We start from the raw sequence: 21,319 nt of genomic DNA, 5'->3' as shown, positions 1-21,319 counted from the left end.
AAATCAAAATTTTCACCATTAAAAATAACACTATGACAAAGATTCGGGTTATTGTAACCTCTTCTGAGCACACACCCATGCATAAAACTTCCTCCCCAGTGAAGTAGGATGGCTGGTTGAAATGGCATCCAGTTTTAGGTGCCTGTTTTCTTGTATCTATATTAAACTGAACTTCAAAATTGAAATCATGTGTTTAACCATGCTTACCTGGTTGAAATTTCAACACATTAAGAACTGTTTTCTAAAGATCTACATCATAGATATATAGAATATACCACATTTCAGGTTGTTATATAATCTCCGTACCTATCCTGGTACCACAAAAACTACTTCCAAAAGCACTTACTGTTGGGATGAAACATCTCACAGGTAAATCTCATCTTTGGGGGACTTAACGGGTAATCAAGTGGGAAACTCAGGATGGCAGGAAAAACACCAAACTCAAAGCAGGTGTCTTCTGGGCCCCTAGAAGATACAAAATATAGACTGAACTTCAAAGTACATTTTTCAATGTCTACCACAATTGAGAAATGGGTTAAGAACATTTTTGCCACATTAAAAATGCACGATGCCGGGCACAGTGGCTCACGCCTGTAATCCCAGCACTCTGGGAAGCCAAGGCAGGCAGATTGCCTGAGGTCATGAGTTGTGAGACCAGCCTGGCCAACATGGTGAAACCTCATCTCTACTAAAAATACAAAAATTAGCTGGGTGTGGTGGCACATGCCTGTAATCCCAGCTATTCGGGAGGCTGAGGCAGGAGAATCGTCTGAGCCCGGGAGATAGAGCTTGCAGTGAGCCAAGTCTCGCCACTGTACTTCAGCCTGGGTGACAAAGCGAAACTATGTCGCAAAAAAATAAATAAATGTAAATATAAATAAAAAATCACATGAAAAAATTATCTAAATAACAATGAATTGGTACTTTTTTCCTCAATGGAAAGCACTGTCCCATTCTCCTGTTTCAATCTGGTCTAAATCTTAGGTACAAGCGCAAAGACTGAATTATAGGCAGTTTTTACACTGAAAAAGGTTGAGTCAAGCAGCAGAACCTCTTGATAAAAAGGGGATCAGAGAAAAGAACGAATGCCAGTGCTCTAGGATCTGGGAATTTTTTCTGTAGATGTGGTACAATCACATTTTAGGGTAAGGGTATGAATTACGGCACAGGGGAGAGCAAGATTCCACTGTATTTCAACAGATGAGGGGCTAAGAGTTATACTTCAAAGGTGATTGTTAATTTTTCAATGTGCTTAAGAAGGGATCTTTGTAACTTCAAGAAGCAGATGAAAAGCACACATGTGATCACTGCTGCATGCTTGGTGAAAGGCCAGGCCCGCAGGCACCACTACCCCAGGCTACACCTGCAGGCCCCATGCCATGCCTCATCCCACTGACACAACATTGGAGCAACTCCGAGTCATGGGCACAGACACACGCACGAGAGTCTCCCTGGACCTATACTTCCCTCACATGTAAATGGAAGAAAGAGATGAAACCATTTCAGAAGTCCTGTTGACATTTAAAAACTCAACAAGTACAAATTAACTCTATCTTAACCAATAGTTCAAGGTGTGGTGGCTGCAGGAGAGGAAGAGTGACAGCCACCACGCCTGTACCTTCACAACAGGGACACTCTTCCTCTCCTACAAATCACATTAATGAAACACACATTTGAGGAGTAAGTTCTAAAGATCTTGGACCATGTTTCTTTGATAAGAAAGCAGAACTGCTGAGTGACAGTGACAGACACTGAGACAGTAGAAATTACGTTGGGTATGACTCATCATATCAATAAATAAGTAAGTCAATCCATCCTACTTCTAAGAGCTGAAAGAACAAGTCCCTTCATAAACAGCTCTGCCCCTCTAACAAGAATGGCTAAGGCAGAAAGAACACTGGCACGGGGGCCAAGGCCTGGATAAGCAGAGGACAGTCCACACCAGACCTACTGCCTTCAGAAAGAATCCAGGATATAGCACAGGAAAAAATAATTTAAAAATACATTTTAAATCTTCAATCAAAAAATAGATTTCTTAAAAGTAAAAATTTGTTTAAAAAATCTTAAAATTATCTTGGTTCAGTGAAACTAATAACAGATTTAGAAATATTTATCTCTACAATTAAAGAAAAAAGACAAAAATCAAAAAGAAACTGAAGGAAGAGCTTTAGCTTTCATCTGGAGGTGGCACTCAGGGCTGTTCGGGGCAGCACCAGATGCCAGAACAGCTCATGGCCCTGGCGGGCTGGGTCTGCAGGCAACAGTCAGAAGAAATAGCACTGCAGTGATTGCTTCGTGGAGATTTTCAATCTAAAAGACAAATTTTGATTCTGAAAACTGTCTCTGCTACTTTTCGGGAAAAGGATAGTGAATATGGCCAATTTGTTTTTGGGGGTGGTGGTGGAGGGGGGCAGGTTACTGTCTGACAGTCCCCAGAGCCTCAGGATGACTAGGACAGGGAATGCCACCAAGGGAGGCATGAGCATGACGTCTTGCTACTGGTACAGCAGCCGTGCTGGAGAGGGCAGTGCCCGGATGAGCCCCCCGCTTCCCCTGCACCTGGCAGCCTGGTGATGCCCCAACCCTTGGTTATTCTGCTCTCCCAGCAATGGCCTGAACAAACATGCCCTAAAGCCCCACTTCTCAACACAGGAGGACACACATCACGTATCAGAGTGACACAAGGCCACCCCGAGCCTCCTATCCAGTACAAGAGCTCAGAGCAAACGATAACCGCCACCCACTGACTCTCCACACACCCTCTGATGAAAGGGCACCAAGGATTGGGGTTTTCATTTTACTGTCAAGCACAGCTGGAAAATTCAAGGATGAAATGACTTAGTCAAGGTCCTAGATCAATTTAGTATTAGAGTTAAGAGAACACAGTTAGAACTGCGAAATCAGAAGTCAGGCACATAAAGATACTATCTTTAAAAGTAACACTGTTCATATGTCAGGAATGCTTGCCAGCACTCAATATTTCTGGCACCTCTGAGTCTAGAATAAGAAAAAATGTCTGGGTAGTGTTTTTGGAATGAGCCAAATGGTATTTGCTCAATACTTTGATAACAGTTCTTTGTTTCTCATAATAGGGCTTTCTTTAAAAATTTTTTTTTAATCCACCAGGTCGTTCCTAGCCTCAGAAGCATGACCAAACATTTCCTGAAGTGCACCCACATCTTAAATATCAAAGCTATTTGCAAATGCTCCGGTTTACTACTGGTTTGAAACTGGGGTTTTTTTCTCTTTTCTAGAATGCCTGGCACCCAGACAGCTGGGCAGGTGGGCAGGGGTGTGCAGCGGCATGCCTGACCCTATGGAACATGCCTTCAAGGCAGCTCCCGAGCCAGGAGTGGGAGACACCACAGTGCTGTTTTTGGACAAGGTTTATTGCCTTGCTTCCAGACAACCTCACTTCTCTTTCACTGAAGATGGCCTCACCTGGAAATCTTCAAACGAAACAAGAACAACGAGGATACAAATATATCCAAGGCAAATGTAAATTTTTCAAAGCCTACAAATTACGCTGCCTTATTGATCGAAATGATGACCTAAACTGTTTCGGGGAGTTAAGTTGCAAGCATTAGCATATAACGACCCTGCACTCAAACATGAAGCACACTTGGTACAGCTCAAGTTGGTTTGCTGTCTTGTGGGTGAATCAGATACAAAAGCAAACACTGAGAACAACACCCACGGCCTACTCCTGACTAGCAATTCTCCTTCCTCACAGAAGACAACTGCCTTGTCCTCCCCCAGAGCTATGACCATTCCTCAGCAACAGCGCGGGTCACTTACAAAGCCAATGAAAAGTGAAGATCGGCCTCTTCTGTCTTTCCACACTCAACTCAAGGGAGAGACTGTTCTTCTTTGCATTGTCCTTCTAACACCTTTTACCTCCTAGATAACAGAAGCAGCGGGCAGGTCAGAGTGCCTTGTGGAGTAACCAGGGCAAGTGGGGCTCCTGAGCCTTGCCTGCAAGGCACGTTCCAGGAACTGGTGTGCTCACCACTGCAGCTGCAGGCAGGTGCTGGGGAAGCTGACTGCTTTTGCTGCTGTTCTCTTTACCAAGTTTGTCACAGCACACAGACAAAAAGTCTCCAAAGCACAAGCGACAAAGAATTAAAATCACAGTGCATGCAAACTCATCGGCCAGAATTTAAAACCTGAAGTGGATGACTAAGGGACGATGGGCCTCCGGAAGCTGGAGCCAGCTGAACTGGAGATGGGAAGGGCAGACTGCTTCATGGGTACCCTCCACTCTGGGGGAAGAACCCTACCTCCCTATACCACAGAATCCACAGAGGGCACCCAGCAGGAAGGGCATGAGGGCGCCTGGCATCCGAGCATGGGTGCATCTCCTTCCTTCAGTCCCTGCTCTGCAGTTCAACAAAAGCTTCTTGCCAATGCTCCCACCCCACTAATGCCTGGGACAGTGGGACCAAGGTGGACTGTACTCACAACCCCACACTGAGCACTTTAAAAGCCCGAGGACACTGGCTCTGCCATGCCAAGTCATGCATGTTGCTGTGCCAGGCAGTGGGGAGTTAAACAGAAACTGATCCCAACATCCTCGCAGCAAAAGGAGAGAGTGTTAAGAAGCCATGATTTGGGGACAGCGCCTTCCTGCACTTTCCTCAGGCATTTGGTGGTCTCCACTAGGATATGTGACCCTCATCCCCAATGGCAGGGCCCTGGCTCTGGTTTAAACCCAGAGGTAGCCTTGTGTTTGCTTTCTGTTTTGGGGTGTTCTAATCACCCCAGGTGATGCTCAGGTAGAGAACCAATGCTAAGAACTGCTGGGAAGAAAAGGGGGAACATTTACATTTTAGGAAATCATAGTAGGAGCAAATACAGCTTTTGCTCCATATAATTATTTTCATGGTTAAATGTTCAGAAGGAGCCTACAGCCATACCCTGATTTTTTGCAATACAGATATTTCTAAAAAATTTTAAACCAAATATATTTGAACAATAAAGTATACTAAATAAGTTCATCAATTATAAGACCTTCATAGTAAATTCCAATGCAGACAATCACTTTTACATCATAAACTTTGACCTTATTTAACTAGGAAAATATATGAATGATGGAAAATATTCAAATACAGAAGTATATAAAATAAAAACCAAGTACCTCCTTCATTCCCTCTCCTAAATCACCTCCCTGAGGTAACCACAGTTAAGTTTGGTTACTGTTCCAGGCTTTCCTCTATGTGCGTAACAATTCACAAATTCTCATCCACAAAACTGGATTTTTAAAAATTCAAATGTATCATGGCATGGCTAAGAATTTTAAAACACTGAAATAAATGGAGAGAAAGTCTATGTTCATGGATAAGAGCACTGAATATGAGTAAGATGCCAATACCCCTCAAACTGACCTAAAGATTCAATGTAGTCACAATCAGAATCCCACCAGGCATTTTGTAGAAATTGAGAAGCTGACCCTAAGATGTATACAGAAATGCAATGGCCCAGTAAACAATCTTGAAAAAGAACAAAGTTGGAGGACTTCATTTCCCCACTTTAAAACTTACTATGGGGCCGGGCGCAGTGGCTCAAGCCTGTAATCCCAGCACTTTGGGAGGCCGAGGCGGGTGGATCACGAGGTCAAGAGATCGAGACCATCCTGGTCAACATGGTGAAACCCCGTCTCTACTAAAACTACAAAAAATTAGCTGGGCATGGTGGCGCATGCCTGTAATCCCAGCTACTCAGGAGGCTGAGGCAGGAGAATTGCCTGAACCCAGGAGGCGGAGGTTGCAGTGAGCCGAGATCGCGCCATTGCACTCCAGCCTGGGTAACAAGAGCGAAACTCCATCTCAAAAAAAAAAAAAAAAAAAAAAAAAAAAAAAAAAAAAAAAAAAAAAAAAACTTACTATGAAGCTACAGTAATCAAGACAATATAGTACACTGGCCTAATGGATAGGCATAGATTAATGAAACCCAATTGAGAGTCCAAAAACAAATCCTTGCTTTTATAGTCAACTGATTTTTGACAAAGGTGCCAAAATTACGCAATAGGGAAAGAATTGTCTTTTCAACAGATGGTGCTGAGACAACTGGACAACCACATACAAAAGAAATGAACGACTTCTACCTAATTCCATACATAAAACTAACTCGAAATAGATCAAAGACCTAACTGGAAAAGTGATAAAACACAAAGCTTCTAAAAGAAAACATAAGAGAAAATCTTTGTAACCCTGGGTTATACATACAACACCAAAAGCATGCTCTATGTAAGAAAAAAAGTGCAAAATCGCACTTCATCAAAATTACCTATTTTTTCGTTTCAAAAGACTATTCAGAAAACAAAATGGAAAGCTGCAGACTAGAAGAAAGTATTTGAAAATCATGTCTAATGAAGGACTTGTATCAAAAAAAACATATTTTAAAAACTCTATGTCCCACCAACAAGAAAACAACCTAATATAAAAATGGGGAAAAGTTCTGGAGTTCACCAAAGAAGATACATGAATGGCCAATAAGCCCATTAAGAGAGCTGCAGCATCATTAGTCACCATGGAAATCCAAGTCAACTCTGTCAGGAGACCCCACTGTACACCCATTAGAACAGCTGTTATCAGACAACAGCAGTGTTGGCGTGGAAGTGGAGAAACTGGAACGCTCACACTGCTGGTGGGAATGCAAAATGGTGAGCTACTCTAGAAGACAGTCTGACAGTTTCTTTAAATGTTAACTGCAAATTTACTCCACATCCCAGCAATTCCACACCTATTTATCTGGTCTAGAGAAATGAACCCCATGTCCACACAGACTATATGACATGACAAGTGCTTACAGCAGCATTGCTCTAGAGCCAAAAAGTGGGAGCCCAAATGTCCATCAACTGGGGAATGGAAAAGCAAGGAGCTACTGATACATGGTATAACATGGATGAATCACAAACAGGCCCTGCCAAGAAAAAGAAGCCAGGCACAGATGATTAGACAGTATATAATTCCATGTATAGGAAAAGTCAGAAAAGTCAAATCTATATTCAGAGGGCAGAGTAGGGGCAGCCTGTGGCCAAGGGTTGGAATGGGAATTGACTACAAATGGGCCTAAGTGTCTTTTTAGAAACGTTCTAAAACTGGCTTGTGATGATGACTACAAAACTCTAGAAATTTACTAAAACCACAGACTTTTATACTTAATGCAGGTAAAACTTACGGTATATAAATTATCTCAATAAAGCTGTTTAGGCCAGGTGCCTTGGCTCTTGCCTGTAATCCCAGCACTTTGGGAGGCTGAGGCAGAAGGATTGCCTGAGGCCAGGAGTTCAAGATCAGCCTGGGAAACAGAGCAAGACCTCATCTCTACAAAACATTTTAAAAACTAGCTGGGCATGCTGGTGTGCGCATGTGGTCCCAGCTACTTGAGGGGCTGAGGCGGGAAGACTGTTTGAGCCTGGGAGTTTGAGGATGCAATGAGCTGTGATTAGGCCACGACACTTCAGGCTGGGTGACAGAGCTAGATCACATCTCCATGAGAAAGGGAGGGGAGAAAGGAGGGGAGAAATAAAGGAAGGGAGAGAGGAAGGGAGAATGGAGGTGAGAAAGAAAGGGAGGGAGAGGGAGAGGAAGGAGGGGGAGGGAGAGGGACACAGACAGGGAGGGAGGGTGGGCAGGCAGACATGTGTGATCCTATTATTCTAGAATTTGCCTTTTCCATTCATATTGTATACAACTTTCCAGGATGAAAATTCTACCTGAACAGTTTTAGTGCTACATGGCATTCTTCTACATAGATGCTCCATCAATTATGTGGAACAGTGACATTCCCCTTTTTATTATTATTACTACAATGAATGTGGCCTTTCATCTATGTTGAGTTAGTTTTATTGCCACAATGAATGATGCAATAACCTCTTCATATAGGGATCTCTGTTATATTTTTGTTGAAGAAACTGCTATGGTGGGATTACATACAATACAGGTTATAAACACCTATTTTATTATCTCATGTTTATTTTAGCAAGGTACAATACTGCCAAGATGTGCTCTGTGACAGTCTTCAGTCAACAAGAAATCTGGACATAAAGGGAGGCTGTGTGCCCCTGGCACTTGCCTGAAGTGTGAGAAGGGCTCCCGGCAGGAGAAGTGGCAGGCTGAGAACCCTCAAGGGACTGCTGTGAGCCAGCTGGAGAACCTGGGAACACCCATCCACCAACTGGACCCAAAATGCAACATTCAGTAAAGGAAGGTCCTTCTTATTTCACCACAGCCTCTAGAGCCACTGGCCTGGGGAGGTGACAGCAGTGGGGCATGGACCAAACAGGAAGGTCCCCATACCAGCTGATTTGGGAATGCTGGAGCAGGACACAGCAGACAGCAAGGTCCAATGGACTACATGCCCCCATCTCTGCAGGTATGCCCCCATCACCGTGGCTTAGTGGCAATGGGGTCAAAGGCCATGAACCCTAGAGCTGGGCGAGACTTGTAACCATCTGTCTAGAAGATGCTGATGAACCTCTCTGTTTTGATCCACGTTAAGTGAAGGTCAGAGAGGCAAAGTGACCGTGCCAAGAGCAACAGGCCATGCTAACAATCACAGCCACGGAGGTCACATCCCCTGGTGTGCCGCCGTCCCAGCCACACTCTATTTGACCACAGGCTCAGACTCCACCATGAGCTTGGCAGGGTCAGCAGAGTTATTTCCCATGTTTAACTAAAGATGCAGCCTGCTAACTCTTATTATTTGGTCCTCTTACTCACTAAGCTATTCTACTCTCTATCCTAACCCCTCAACCCTGATCTTCCAAGGTAAAGATTTCAGCGCATCTTTGACAAGTCTGTATCCTCAGACAAGGGCTCTAATATATAAGGCACTTAGTATTTGTTGCTTGGGTATCTAAGAAGACATTTTCTTCACTGGGTCTTAAGGCAAGCACAACAGCAAAAACCGATAGCCATTAGACTTCTGTGAGGCAAGTCCAGGTTTTAGAAATACTAGGGTAGAGACGTGGCCCTGGAAACCATCAAACAAATAAAGAGAAAAAGAAGAAACCTATCACCAACGAGTAAACACTTAGCCAGATGTCTGCCAAAATAGCAGGGTGAGACAAATCGATGGGAGGACAGTTAATTCCCTAATAGGCATTTTAAGTGCACTTGTAAACGGCCTCTTGTTTGTGAAGGGTCTGGAACAGAACCAAAACCCACAAACTCACCGGGATCTTCAAGCAGGGGAATTCCACACTAATGCAGAAAGCCTTGTTCAAACACAAAAGTGCTCTACCTAAAAATAGTTCTAATTACTTTTTAAGACAGGTTTTCAAAATATTGGTTTAATTTTATACTGTTTATTTAAAATTGGTAATAGTTACCCTAATAGATTTTTAACAATGAACACTTTTTAAAAACCACGAGTAGGCTCAACTGTTCCTTTAATGAGCTTCTAAATAGGCCCACTGAGGCGCCAACATCCCCCAAATACTGCAGACCCGACAGGCGCCTTCAATCTCTACACGTAGACAGGCCTCCCGCCTCTCTGTGCCCCTGCAGCAGGCGTGCTGGCCCGCTGGCGTTGAGTGCAGGTGCGCCTGTATCAACACGTGACACAAGCAGGACAGAAATACAAAGAGCTGGCCCGACACAGCCCAACAGTCCACTAACGAGGACAGCACAGACTGTGGAACCTGCCTGCCGTCCATCTCATAACTGCCCCAGGGCCACATCAGACACAAACACAGATTCCAGAAACCTTCAGACACAGAAAAAACATGTGCCATAGGCCCAAGCAATTAGGATATTACAAATGATCAGGAAATGGTGGGCCAGCTGTGCCATCTGCAGACTGCCGATTTTTTAAAAAACATTCTATTTATCAAAAAAACTAATTTTCCTATAAATTTAACCTCCACAGACAACACTTAGCTACCATTTGTTTCTCAGACTAACCCGTAGAGCATTAATAATTAACGTGATCCAAGCAATCGGCAAATTCCAAAAGCATAGTGAAATTTAAGGTCACACATCAAGCCAGAGCTCATGCTTGTTCCACAGCCCTCACTTTTTCAGACCCTGCCCACTAGAGCACTTCTCAATGCAACAAAACCCAACCCAAGACCTTTCTGCAAATTAAAACATCTCACTAATGAGAAAACAGAAACTGGGCTGGGCACGGTGGCTCACTCCTGTAATCCCAGCCCTTTGGGAGGCCGAGGCGAGCAGATCACCTGAGATCAGGAGTTTGAGACCAGCCTGGCCAACATGGCGAAACCTATATCTACTAAAAACACAAAAATGAGCAGGGCATGGTGGCGGGTACCTGTAATCCAGCTGCTAGGGAGGCTGAGGCAGGAGAATTGCTTGAACCCAGGGGGCGAGGTTGTAGTGAACCAAGGTCACGCCATTGCACTCCAGCCTGGGCAACAAGAGCGAAACTCCATCAAAAATAAAAATAAAAGAAAGAAAACAGAGACTGATTATAAATTTCAACTTCCTAAATTTTACTTAACCTCACTTTGGTGAAAATACACTAAGAATAGCCAAAAATTGCACATCTAAGGTAGAAGGAAGAAAAAGCAAAGTGAGTCAGGGCCACAGAACACTCTAAAATCAGAGGTCCATGTGTTTCCAAGCAATGTTACCGTAAGTTAAATGCCATGAAACACAGAACCACACTACTCACTTAGTACTAAGCCACATCTTGGGTCAGAGAGAACGTAAGGCCAACACGCCTAGACAAGGCAACAGAAAAAGGAGAAGCAGCACTGGAAGAGATGAACTGAGAGGAAAGGAAAAGAAAAAAAAGTCCTGGCCCAAAGACAGGGCAGGCAAGGCTGCGCTAACATGCTGCTGTGATCCCCATACCTTTGAGGACCCTTTTCTGGTCAAAATTTCAGATCTTTAGGGACTTCTGGAAGCCAAAGCCACCCACACCATTTGAGGTTAACCATCACCATAAAACATTCCAAAATTACCACCTTAAAACTCTCTAATATATAATACATATATTACGTGTTTATAACTAAACCTTTGACTGGCTCTAAGGAAATACTCCTTTCTTTTGGATCAATGCTCAGGTCCTTCTCTGCTTTCAGACCAGCAGCCTAGAGAAGAGCTGGGTGTTACTGGAGAACTCAGTCTTTTTCCCAGGTGACTTTGGGGCACAGTCGCATTGCTGATGTGATTCTTAGATCTGACTTCCAGCAAAGCCCTAAAAACTAGTACACATATGATTAACTTACATGATCAATGCCTCCCATTCAAAAAAATTCTCTTCATTCATGGGGCCTGCAGAGTAAGAAAAAATTTCACACCATGTTAACTTTGAAGGGAACTTTGGCAATTAAAAGTAAATTATAAGGAAGTTAATTTTAGTACCTTACCTGCCACAATTCCTTCTGGAGGATTCAGTGTTAATTCTATAAAATTAATAAGTAAAACCATTACCAAACAGAATAAATGTTACACTGTCATTTTAACAAAACACCTTTACAAGACATATAAGCCTGTAAACCATAGAATACACATTATTAACAAGTGAAAATTCTGTTTGCCCAAAGTGACTACCTAGTCCAGTAACAGTTCTGATAAAGACTACACAAACAGTTCTTTATACCAACAAAACACAGACTTTTATTTCTTCTTTTGTTTTTACAAATGCAAAAGCAAACATAAGGGGCAAACTGTCTTTCCAAATGATTCCTGTTAGTTACTTTGTTGTTTAGTTTTGAGACAGGGTCTCATTCTGGTTGCCCAGGCTGGAATGAAGTGGGCAGAGTACTGGAGGAATTAATAAAACAGTAAGCAAACATACAGAAAAAATCAATGAGCCGGGCGCGGTGGCTCAAGCTTGTAATCCCAGCACTTTGGGAGGCCGAGGCGGGTGGATCACGAGGTCAAGAGATCGAGACCATCCTGGTCAACACGGTGAAACCCCATCTCTACTGCAACTACAAAAAATTAGCTGGGCATGGTGGCGCGTGCCTGTAATCCCAGCTACTCAGGAGGCTGAGGCAGGAGAATTGCCTGAACCCAGGAGGCGGAGGTTGCGGTGAGCCGAGATTGCGCCATTGCACTCCAGCCTGGGCAACAAGAGCGAAACTCCGTCCCAACAACAACAAAAAAAAATCAATGAAACCAAAAGGTGGTTCCTTGAAGAGACAGAAAATTAATAAATCCTTGCCAAATAAATATAAGGTATAAGGATTGAAAAAGAAATAAAACTTACTATTCACAGATGCTATGTCCACACACATAGGAAAGCCCAAAAGAATCTGAAGATAATCAGTAAAAGTGAGTTTGGCACAGCTGCTGAATATGAGGTCTATATATAGACATAGAACTGAATTGCATTTTTACGTACACTTGACCCTCAGTATCCATGGGGAATTAGTTTCAGGACCTCCCACAAGTCCCTAGTATAAAATGGTGTAGTATTTGCATATAATCTGCAAACATCTTCCCGAATACTTTAAACCAGCAGTCACCAGCCTTTTTGGCACCAGGGATTGGTTTCATGAAAGACAATTTTTCCACGGACCGGGGAGAAGGGGGTGGAGGAATTAGATTATCATAAAGAGAACACAACCTAGATCCCTCACATATGCAGTTCACAATAGGGTTTGCGCTCTAAGAATCTAACGCCACTGCTGATCTGACAGGAAGCAGAGCTCAGGTGGTCATGCCCCCTCACCCACCTCTCACCTCCTGTTGTGTGGCCCAGTTCCTAACCAGCCATGGAGCAGATCTGGGGCCCAGGGGTCGCGGACCCCTGCTTTAAACCATCTCTGGATTACTTACAATACCTAACATGACATAAATACTATATAAACAGTTACATTATTTTGCTTAGGGACTAATGACAAGAAAAAAGCCTGTATATGTTCAGTACAGATATAACTTTTCTCCCCAAGTATTTTCAATCCACAGTTCGTTGACCCCACAGATGCAGAACCCATGGATACAGAAGACCGACCGTGTTAGCAAATTAGAAAATACATCTAAAAAGACATCAGTTACAAAGGAAAACACATGAAAATAAGTTTCTGAAAGATGTGCGAGGTCTCTAACAGAACAGAAAACATTATTAACAAAAAGTTTTAAAAGACCTTAATAAGTGGGGATTATATCATGTTAATGGACTAAAAACTCAATTGTAAAATTATCAATCCTCAAAATTGAATCTACAGATTCAAAGCAACCTTAGTCAAGATCCTAACAAGTTTTCTTGCTTGAATTTTACAAGATGATTCTAAAATATATATAAAAATGCAAACAAGCAAGAATAGCCAAGACACTTTTTTTTTTTGAGACGGAGTCTCATTCTGTCACCAGGCTGGAGTGCAGTGGCACAATCTCAGCTCACTGCAACCTCCGCCTCCCAGGTTCATGTGATTCTCCTACTCAGCCTCCCGAGCAGCTGAGACTACAGGAGTGCCACCACACCCAGCTAATTTTTGTATTTTTAGTAGAGACGTGGTTTCACCATGTTGGCCAGGATGGTCTCTATCTCTTGACCTCATGATCTATCTGCCTCAGCTTCCCAAAGTGCTGGGATTACATGCATGAGCCACCGCGGCCAGCCTCAAGGCACTATCTTTAAAATGAATAAACAAAAAGTTTCATCTATGAGTTACCAAGTCTTCCTTACAGAGCTATGGAAATTAAGGCAATGTAGCACTGGCTCTAAGTTAAATAGAAAACGGAGCAGAAGAGAGAGCCCAAAAGCAAACTTGTGCCAACATAGACCCTGACTCGAGGGAACACAGAGCTATGGCCCAGAGGTAAAGGGCACTCTTTTCCATGAATGATGCTCATCTCTAAGACAAAAAATAAAACTTTCCTCATCTCACACCAATATAAAAATCAAAATAGGTAAGAAAAAACCAAAAGGAGACAGAGGAAACAGAGTTGAACAGAGCCATTGCCAGAGTCAACATGGATGGTGCTGTGGTCTAAATACTTGTGTGCCCCCAAAACTCCTAAGTTGAGTACTAATATATGTGGTATTGGGAGGTGGGGCCTTTGGGAGGAGATTAGGTCAGGAGGGCAGAACCCTCATGAGTGGAGTTAGCGCCTTTATAAGAACAAACAAGAGAGACTTGCCTCTTGGCCATGAAAGGACACAGGAGAAGACAGCCATCTACCTGCAAACCAGAGAGACAGTCCTACCAGACTTCCCAGCCTCCAGTATTGGGAGCAATAAATCTTTGTCATTTAAGCTCCCCGGTCTTTGGTATTTTTGTTACAGCAGCCTGAACTGACTAAAACAGATGGCTAATAAGCATTTGAGAAAATGCTCAACACCGTGAATCATAAGGGTAATGGAAATTAAAACCACAATAAGATAGAGCTCAACAGCTTTAACATTATCAATATCTTTAGTCACAATAGAATGACCAAAATTAAAGACTTTAACTGCTGGCAAGTTTAGCAAGTAGATCTCTCATGCATCACTGATGGGAATGCAAAATGGTCTGGTTACTCTTTAGAAAAGAAGTTTGATCATTTCTGCTAAAATTAAACATACACTGACCCTAAGACCCAGCAATTCTACTGGGTCTTACATTGCCACAGACTTGTATGTAAATGTTCATAGTAGCTAAATGCATAATAGCCCCAAACTGGAAAGTTTGGCTCCATGTCTCCACCCAAATCTCATCTTGAACTGTAATCTCCAGGTGTTGAGGGAGGAACCTGGTGGGAGGGGACTAGATCATGGGGGCAGTTTACCCCATACTGTTCTTGTGATACTGAGTTCTCACAAGATCTGGTGCTTTCATAAGTGTTTGGAAGGTCTTCCTTCACTTCTCTCTCTCTTGCCACCTTATGAAGAAGGTGCTTGGTTTCCGTCATAACTGTAAGTTTCCTGAGGCCTCCCCAGCCAGGTGCAACTGTAAGCCAATTAAACCTCTTTCCTTTATAAATTACCCAGTCTCAGGGAAGTTCTTATAGCAGTGTGAAAACAGACTAATACAGTAAATTGGTACCAAGGGTACTGCTATAAAGATAACCAGAAAATGTGGAAGCAACTTTTGGGACTGGGTAGCAGGCAGAGGTCGGAACAGTTTGGAGGGCTTAGAAGAAGGAAAATGTGGGAAAGTTTGAACTTCCTAGAGACTTGTTGAATGGCTTTGACCAAAATGCTGATAGTGACATAGACAATGACGCCCAGGCTGAGGCGGTCTGAAATGGAGATAAGAAACTTCTGGGGAACTGGAGGAAAGGTCACTCTTGCTTTGTTTTAACAAAGAGAATGGTGGGATTTTGCCCCTGCCCTAGAGATCTGTGGAACTTTGAACTTGAGAGAGATGATCTGCAATTGGAACTTTTATGTTTAAAAGGAAAGCAGAGAATAAATGTTTGAAAAATTTGCAACATGATGATGTTGATAAAAAAGAAAAACCCATTTTCTGGAAAGAAATTCAAGACAGCTGCAGAAATTCACATTAGTAACAAGGAATCGCCAAGACAATGGGGAAAATGTCTCCAGAGCGTGTCAGACATCTTGGAAGCAGCCCCTCCCATCACAGGCAGGGGGGTCTAGGAGGGAGAAATGGTTTTGTGAGCCAGGCCCACCTCCACTGCTGCTCTGTGCAGCCTTGGGACTTACTCCCCTGTGTCTCAGCTGTTCCAGCTCCAGCCATGGCTAAAAGGGGCCAAGGTACAGCTCAAGCTGTTGCTTCAGAGGGTGCAAACCCCAAGCTATGGCAGCCTCCATGTGCTAATGGACCTGTGGGTGCACAGAATTCAAGAACTGACATTTGGGGACCTCCGCCTAGATTTCAGGGGATGTATGGAAATGGCTGGATGTCCAGGCAGAAGTCTGCTGCAGGGGCAGGGCCCTCATGGAGAACCTCTGCTAGGGCACTGCAGAAGGCAAATGTGGGGTTGGAGCCCTCACAGAGTCCCCACAGGGGCACTGCCTAGTGGAGCTGTGAGTACAGGACGATCGTTTTCCAGACTCCAGAACAGTAGATCCACCAAGAGTTTGCCCTGTGCACCTGTAAAAGCTGAAGACACTCAATGCCCGCCATGAAAGTAGCTGAAGCGGGTGGGTGTGGGGGAGCTGTACCCTGCAAAGCCACAGGAGCAGAGCTGCCCAAGGCCATGAAAGCCTACTCCTTGTATCAGCATGCCCTGGATGTGAGACATGGTGTCACAAGGGAGATCATTTTGAGCTTTAAGATTTAATGATTCCCCAGCTGGATTTCAAACTTGCATGGGGGCCTGTAATCCTTTGCTTTGGCCAATTTCTTCCATTGGAAATGGGAGCATTTATCCAATGCCTGTACTCCCATTGTATCTTGAAAGTAACTAACATGCTTTTGATTTTACAGGCTCCTAGGCAGAAAGGACTTGCCTTGTCTCAGATAAGACTTTGGACTTAGACTTTTGAGTCAATGATGAAATGAGTTAAGACTTTGGGGGACTTGCTGGGAAGGCATGATTGGTTTTAAAATGGAACCAATCACGGAATGAATGGTTTTGAAAAGAACATGAGATTTGGGAGGGGTCGGGGAGGAATGATACGGTTTGGCTTTGTGTCCCTACCCAAATCTCACCTCAAATTGTAATCCCCAAGTGTTGAGGGAAGAAACTGGTAGGAGGTGACTGGACCATGGGGGCAGTTTCCCCCATGCTGTCTTCATGACAGCAAATTCTCACGAGATCTGACAAGTGTGTGGTAAGTTCTTCCTTGGCTTGCTCTTCTCTCTCCTACTGCCTTAAGAAGAAGGGGTCTGTTTCCCCTTTTGCCATGATTATAAGTTTCCTAAGGCCCCCCCCAGTTATGTGGAACTGTGAATCAACTTAAATTTCTTTCCTTTATAAATTACCCAGTCCCGGGTAGTATATTTATAGCAGTGTGAGAACAGGCTAATACATCCATCAATCATTTAATGAACCACAGTATATCTAGTCAATGGAATACTACTCAGCAACAAAAAGGAATAAACTACAAACATACACAGAAACATAAATGACTCTCCAAAGCATCATGCTAAGTGAAAGAAGCCTGATGCAAAAGACTATATACTGTATGCTTCTATTGACATGAAATTCTACAAAAAGCAAAACTACAGTTAATAATAGCAAATCCAATGTCACTAGAGGCCGAAGGAATGGGAGGGGACTGCAAAGGGCGCTTTTCAGGGTAACAGAAATGTCCTGTATTCCTGTATCATAGCTGTAATGATGGCTACACAAGAGCATACGCCTGTCAAAGCTCAAAGGATTGTCTGTTTGAAATTGGCACATTTTATTTTGTGTAAATTTTATCTCAGTAAAGCTGGCCCCCTAAGTTTATGTTTGCTACTTTAGGAAATAGAAAACAATACACCTCTTAAAGGATAATACTGGAGAATATCTTCATGCTCTTAGCATAAAAACTTAAACAGAACTAACGATAAACAGCCAAAAAGCACTCATTATAAAGGAAAAGACAGATACAAGTAAGAACATTAAAATTAAAACCTCTGACATCAAAAGATATCTTTAAGAGGATGAAAAGATAAGCCCCAGAGAGGAAGAAATTTGCAAGATTTAATCCATACAGGCTAATATCCACAACTTCTAAAGAATGCCTTACAAATCAATTTTTAAAACATAAACCAAAAAGAAAAATCAGTAAGAAACTTGGACAACTTCACACAAAAACTTATAAGTGGCCCACAAACATGTGATAAGTTACTCAACCCCAATAATTGTGGTGAAATGTGAACTGCAGCCACAGGGAACTATCACTATACCTACCAGAATAACCCTACCCTCAGTGTTTTTAAGACTGACAGTAGGACGTGTCAGCAAGGGTCTAGAGACAGAAACACATTGCTGGTGGGAGTCTAGCTTGGTAGAGCCACTTGGAGAAGAGTCTGGAGTTACTGACTCTGACCCAGCAATTCCACATATTCAACAAGAATACATGCACACAAGTGCACCAAAAACATGTCTACAGGTCTTCGCAGCAGCTAGTAGCCAGAAAATGGAAACAAGATATCTGCCAAAAGACGAGGTCAATAAATTCTCCTTACAATGGAACAGAAACAAAAATATATGACCCACAGCTACACAAAATATGTTGTGTGAAATAAGCCAGTCCTAAAAAAATATATAGTACCTAACTGCATTTAGAGATAACTCCAAACAGGCAAAGCTAAACCTCACTAGTAAGAACCCCTGCTTCTGCAGGAAAACAAAGGGAACCAAGGCAGTAATGCTCCTGTGAGCAAGGACTGTGCTGCCTTGGGGGTGGAGGCACAACGCGAGTCTCTCTGGAGCTGGTGCGCTTCCTTCACCTGGAACGTGACACTCTGATATGAGGGAAAACCAGGAGTTCTCATGGAGACATATTTAAGGTTGAGATGTCCGATACACAGACAAGCAGAGGTGACAGGCCAGTGGTTGGAGGAGTGAGGCTAACGCTCAAGGGGAGTTATTTGCATATGGAACATATATAACCACTGGGCACTGGACAGGACCCTCTAGAGCAGTGTTTCCCAGGGAATATTTGGAAATAGAAGGTACCATTTTTTGGAGTCCATGATGACTGAAGAATGCTACCACCACTTAGCAGCCAGGAGCCAGGAAAGTTCAACATCATGCTAAGAACAAGGTCTACACAAGGAAAAATTATTTCACTGAAAATGCCACCAACACCTGCTGAGAAACCAAGCTCCAGAGAACAGAGGTCCTGAAGAGAGCCAAGTGCAGTCACGAACACCCCAGCAATGAGAGGAGGCACTGGCAAGGAGGGGCCAGCAAGGCAGGCTGAAGGCAAGTGCTGGCCCCAAGGGCCCAGTGCATTAAACATTTCAAAGTGGGGAGAAATTGAATGTCAATGGGGTCAAGTACCAAGCTGACTAAGACCTGATGGACTCCCTTTGTGTCTGTCCGTGGGGAGTAGATTAGAGAAATAACCACAGATTTGGTTATTTCTCTGATTTGCCAGGCTTCCTACACCCAGTCATCTAAAATCTAGTCAAACCACCTAATTATAAGAAAAAAATAACAGATGAAGGCAGATGGACTGTAAACTGCTAAGCAGGTGGGGTGTGGGAGAAACACAATGTCAGTAGGCAACTAAGTGGGGCCTGGCAGCAGAATACACAAGAGTTTTACAAATCACTTTCGTGGGACCACGAAGAAGAGCTCCCACCAAAGAGAGCTGGCTTTAATCTTCATCTGGAGTTCCCCTTTGGCACTCCCCTGTGTGACAACCTCCCTTAGGGAGGGGAAAGCATGGTCTAAAAACTGTAGCTCCACACCTGTCCCTGGCGATCCATGCTCTGCACAGAGACCGCCCAGGTGTGTGCTGGACTTCCCATCAGCTTTGTTATTCAACAGTGGCCTCTACTGGTCAATAAAGAATTGCAGTAAATGAGTTCAGAGGATGGAGGGAATGGTTCTGGACACTTGATATTTTTCCGTTTTCTGCTTTCAAAGCATATACGCACGTACACAAAATCATACAGTTTCATGTTTACTGACAAGAAACAAGTTCAAAAAAAGAGACGAATCCTAGTATCAGGAACATTTTCAAAGGCCATTCTTTGCGACTTAAAATAGTGAGTTAAAAAATAGCCACTACACAAAATGAAATATAAATTTAACTTTTGACCCAACAATTCCATTTCCAGGAATCCATCCCACAGATAACACTGTTGAAAATAAAAGATGTATACATAGGCTATTCATTTCAGGACTATTTGTAAAAGCAAAAAGAAGTTAGAAAGGACTCGAGTGTCTATCAACAGAGGACCAGTCGAATTATGGTATGTATACCGGTAGGGTACTTTGCAGTTATAAATACCTCTACATGCCAGTACAGAACAAGCTCCAGGACAGATTACATGAAAAAAACAAGGTGGAAAAAAGTGTGTGACTAGGACCTTTAATGAGTTAATTAAAATTAATGAGGTCATTAGAGTAGATCTTAATCCAATCTAACATCCTTATAAGAGATGAAAACACAAACACAGAGGACAGGGCCTCAGAAGAAATCAACCCTGCCCTATCCTTGATCTTGGACTTCCAGCCTCCAAGACAACATACATTTCTGTTATTTAAGTCGCGCCCTGTGGTAGGGTGGCCCTAGTAAACAGTGCTGAAACAACTGCACTGACATTTACAAATAATTTACAAACAAACCTTGGCCTTTATTTCACACCATATGGAAAACTTTGATTATGGCTCCCAGACCTAAATGTAAGAGCTAAAACTATAAAACATCTAGCAGAAATCACAGGAGAAAATCCTACTGCCACCTGATGTTTGGCAGTTATTTCTTAAATATAGCACAAAAACAAGAAATATTTTAAAATAACTGAATTTCATTGAAATCATAAAAACCCTCCTCTTCCAAAGGCACTACGGTAAAAATTAAAAGACATGCCACAAGAGTTGTTCAATGGGTAGAGTTTCATTCATGCAAGATGAAAAAGTTCTAAACATCTGTGGCACAACAATGAGCAAACAGTTAACAAAGTTAACAATACCATAATGTACACTTAAAAGTTGTTAAGAGGATAAAACTGTGTTCACTAATATTTAAAAGAAAAGGCAGGCCAGGCGTGGTGGCTCACGCCTATAATCCCAGCACTTTGGGAGGCGGAGGTGGATGGATCATGAGGTCAAGAGATCGAGATCATCCTGGTCAACAAGGTGAAACCCTGTCTCTACTAAAAATACAAAAATTAGCTGGGCATGGTGGTGCACGCCTACAGTCCCAGCTACTCAGGAGGCTGAGGCAGGAGGATTGCCTGAACCCAGGAGGCGGAGGTTGCGGTGAGCCGAGATTGTGCCATTGCACTCCAGTCTGGGTAAGAACAGCGAAACTCCGTCTCAAAAAAAAAAAAAAAGAAAGAAAAGAAAAGGCAAGCCATAGAATAACAGAAAAAATTTACAAGACACACATCCAGCAGAAGACTTGTATATACATTATACAAAGAACTCTTATGAAAATCAACACAATTTTAAAAGGAGCAAAGACTAAAGCCACTTCAACAAAAAAGACATATGGATGGCAAATAAACACATGAAATGATGCTCAACATCACGAGTCTTATGGAAAAGCAAGTCAAAACCTCAGTAAGGGCTGGGCACGGTGGCTCACGTCTGTAATCCCAGCACTTTGGAAGCCTGAGGCCAGGAATTCGAGACCAGCCTGGCCAACACAGTGAAACCCCAATTCTACTAAAAATACAAAACCTAGCCGGGTATGGCAGCACATGCTTGTAGTCCCAGCTACTCAGGAGGCTAAAGCAGGAAAATCGCTTGAAGCCAGGAGGTGGAGGTTGCAGTGACCCGACATCATGTCACTGCACTCCAGCCTGGATGGAAGAGTGAGGCTGTGTCTTAAAAAA

At 43.1% G+C, this 21,319-nt stretch overlaps 1 protein-coding gene across 3 annotated transcripts in view; it reads right to left on the bottom strand.

Annotated features, from left to right (window-relative positions):
- UBE2G2 (ubiquitin conjugating enzyme E2 G2) overlaps positions 1-21,319 on the bottom strand; it is a 39,011-nt gene that overhangs the window by 7,534 nt on the left and 10,158 nt on the right. For 2 of the 3 annotated variants that reach the window (XM_017538711.2, XM_017538712.2), the window contains exons 2-4: positions 11,342-11,377; positions 11,201-11,246; positions 347-465 (exon numbers count right to left, since the gene is read on the bottom strand). In XM_017538711.2, coding sequence (XP_017394200.1) covers positions 347-465; positions 11,201-11,246; positions 11,342-11,377 — 201 coding nt within the window. The remainder of the gene's footprint in view (positions 1-346; positions 466-11,200; positions 11,247-11,341; positions 11,378-21,319) is intronic. The other variant, XM_017538714.2, reaches the window with a different exon arrangement.

This window comes from Cebus imitator, unplaced genomic scaffold (genome assembly GCF_001604975.1).
Source record: "Cebus imitator isolate Cc_AM_T3 unplaced genomic scaffold, Cebus_imitator-1.0 Scaffold112, whole genome shotgun sequence".
In the NCBI taxonomy this organism is placed as follows: Eukaryota; Metazoa; Chordata; class Mammalia; order Primates; family Cebidae; genus Cebus; species Cebus imitator.
This window is presented reverse-complemented; position numbering and strand designations above follow the sequence as displayed.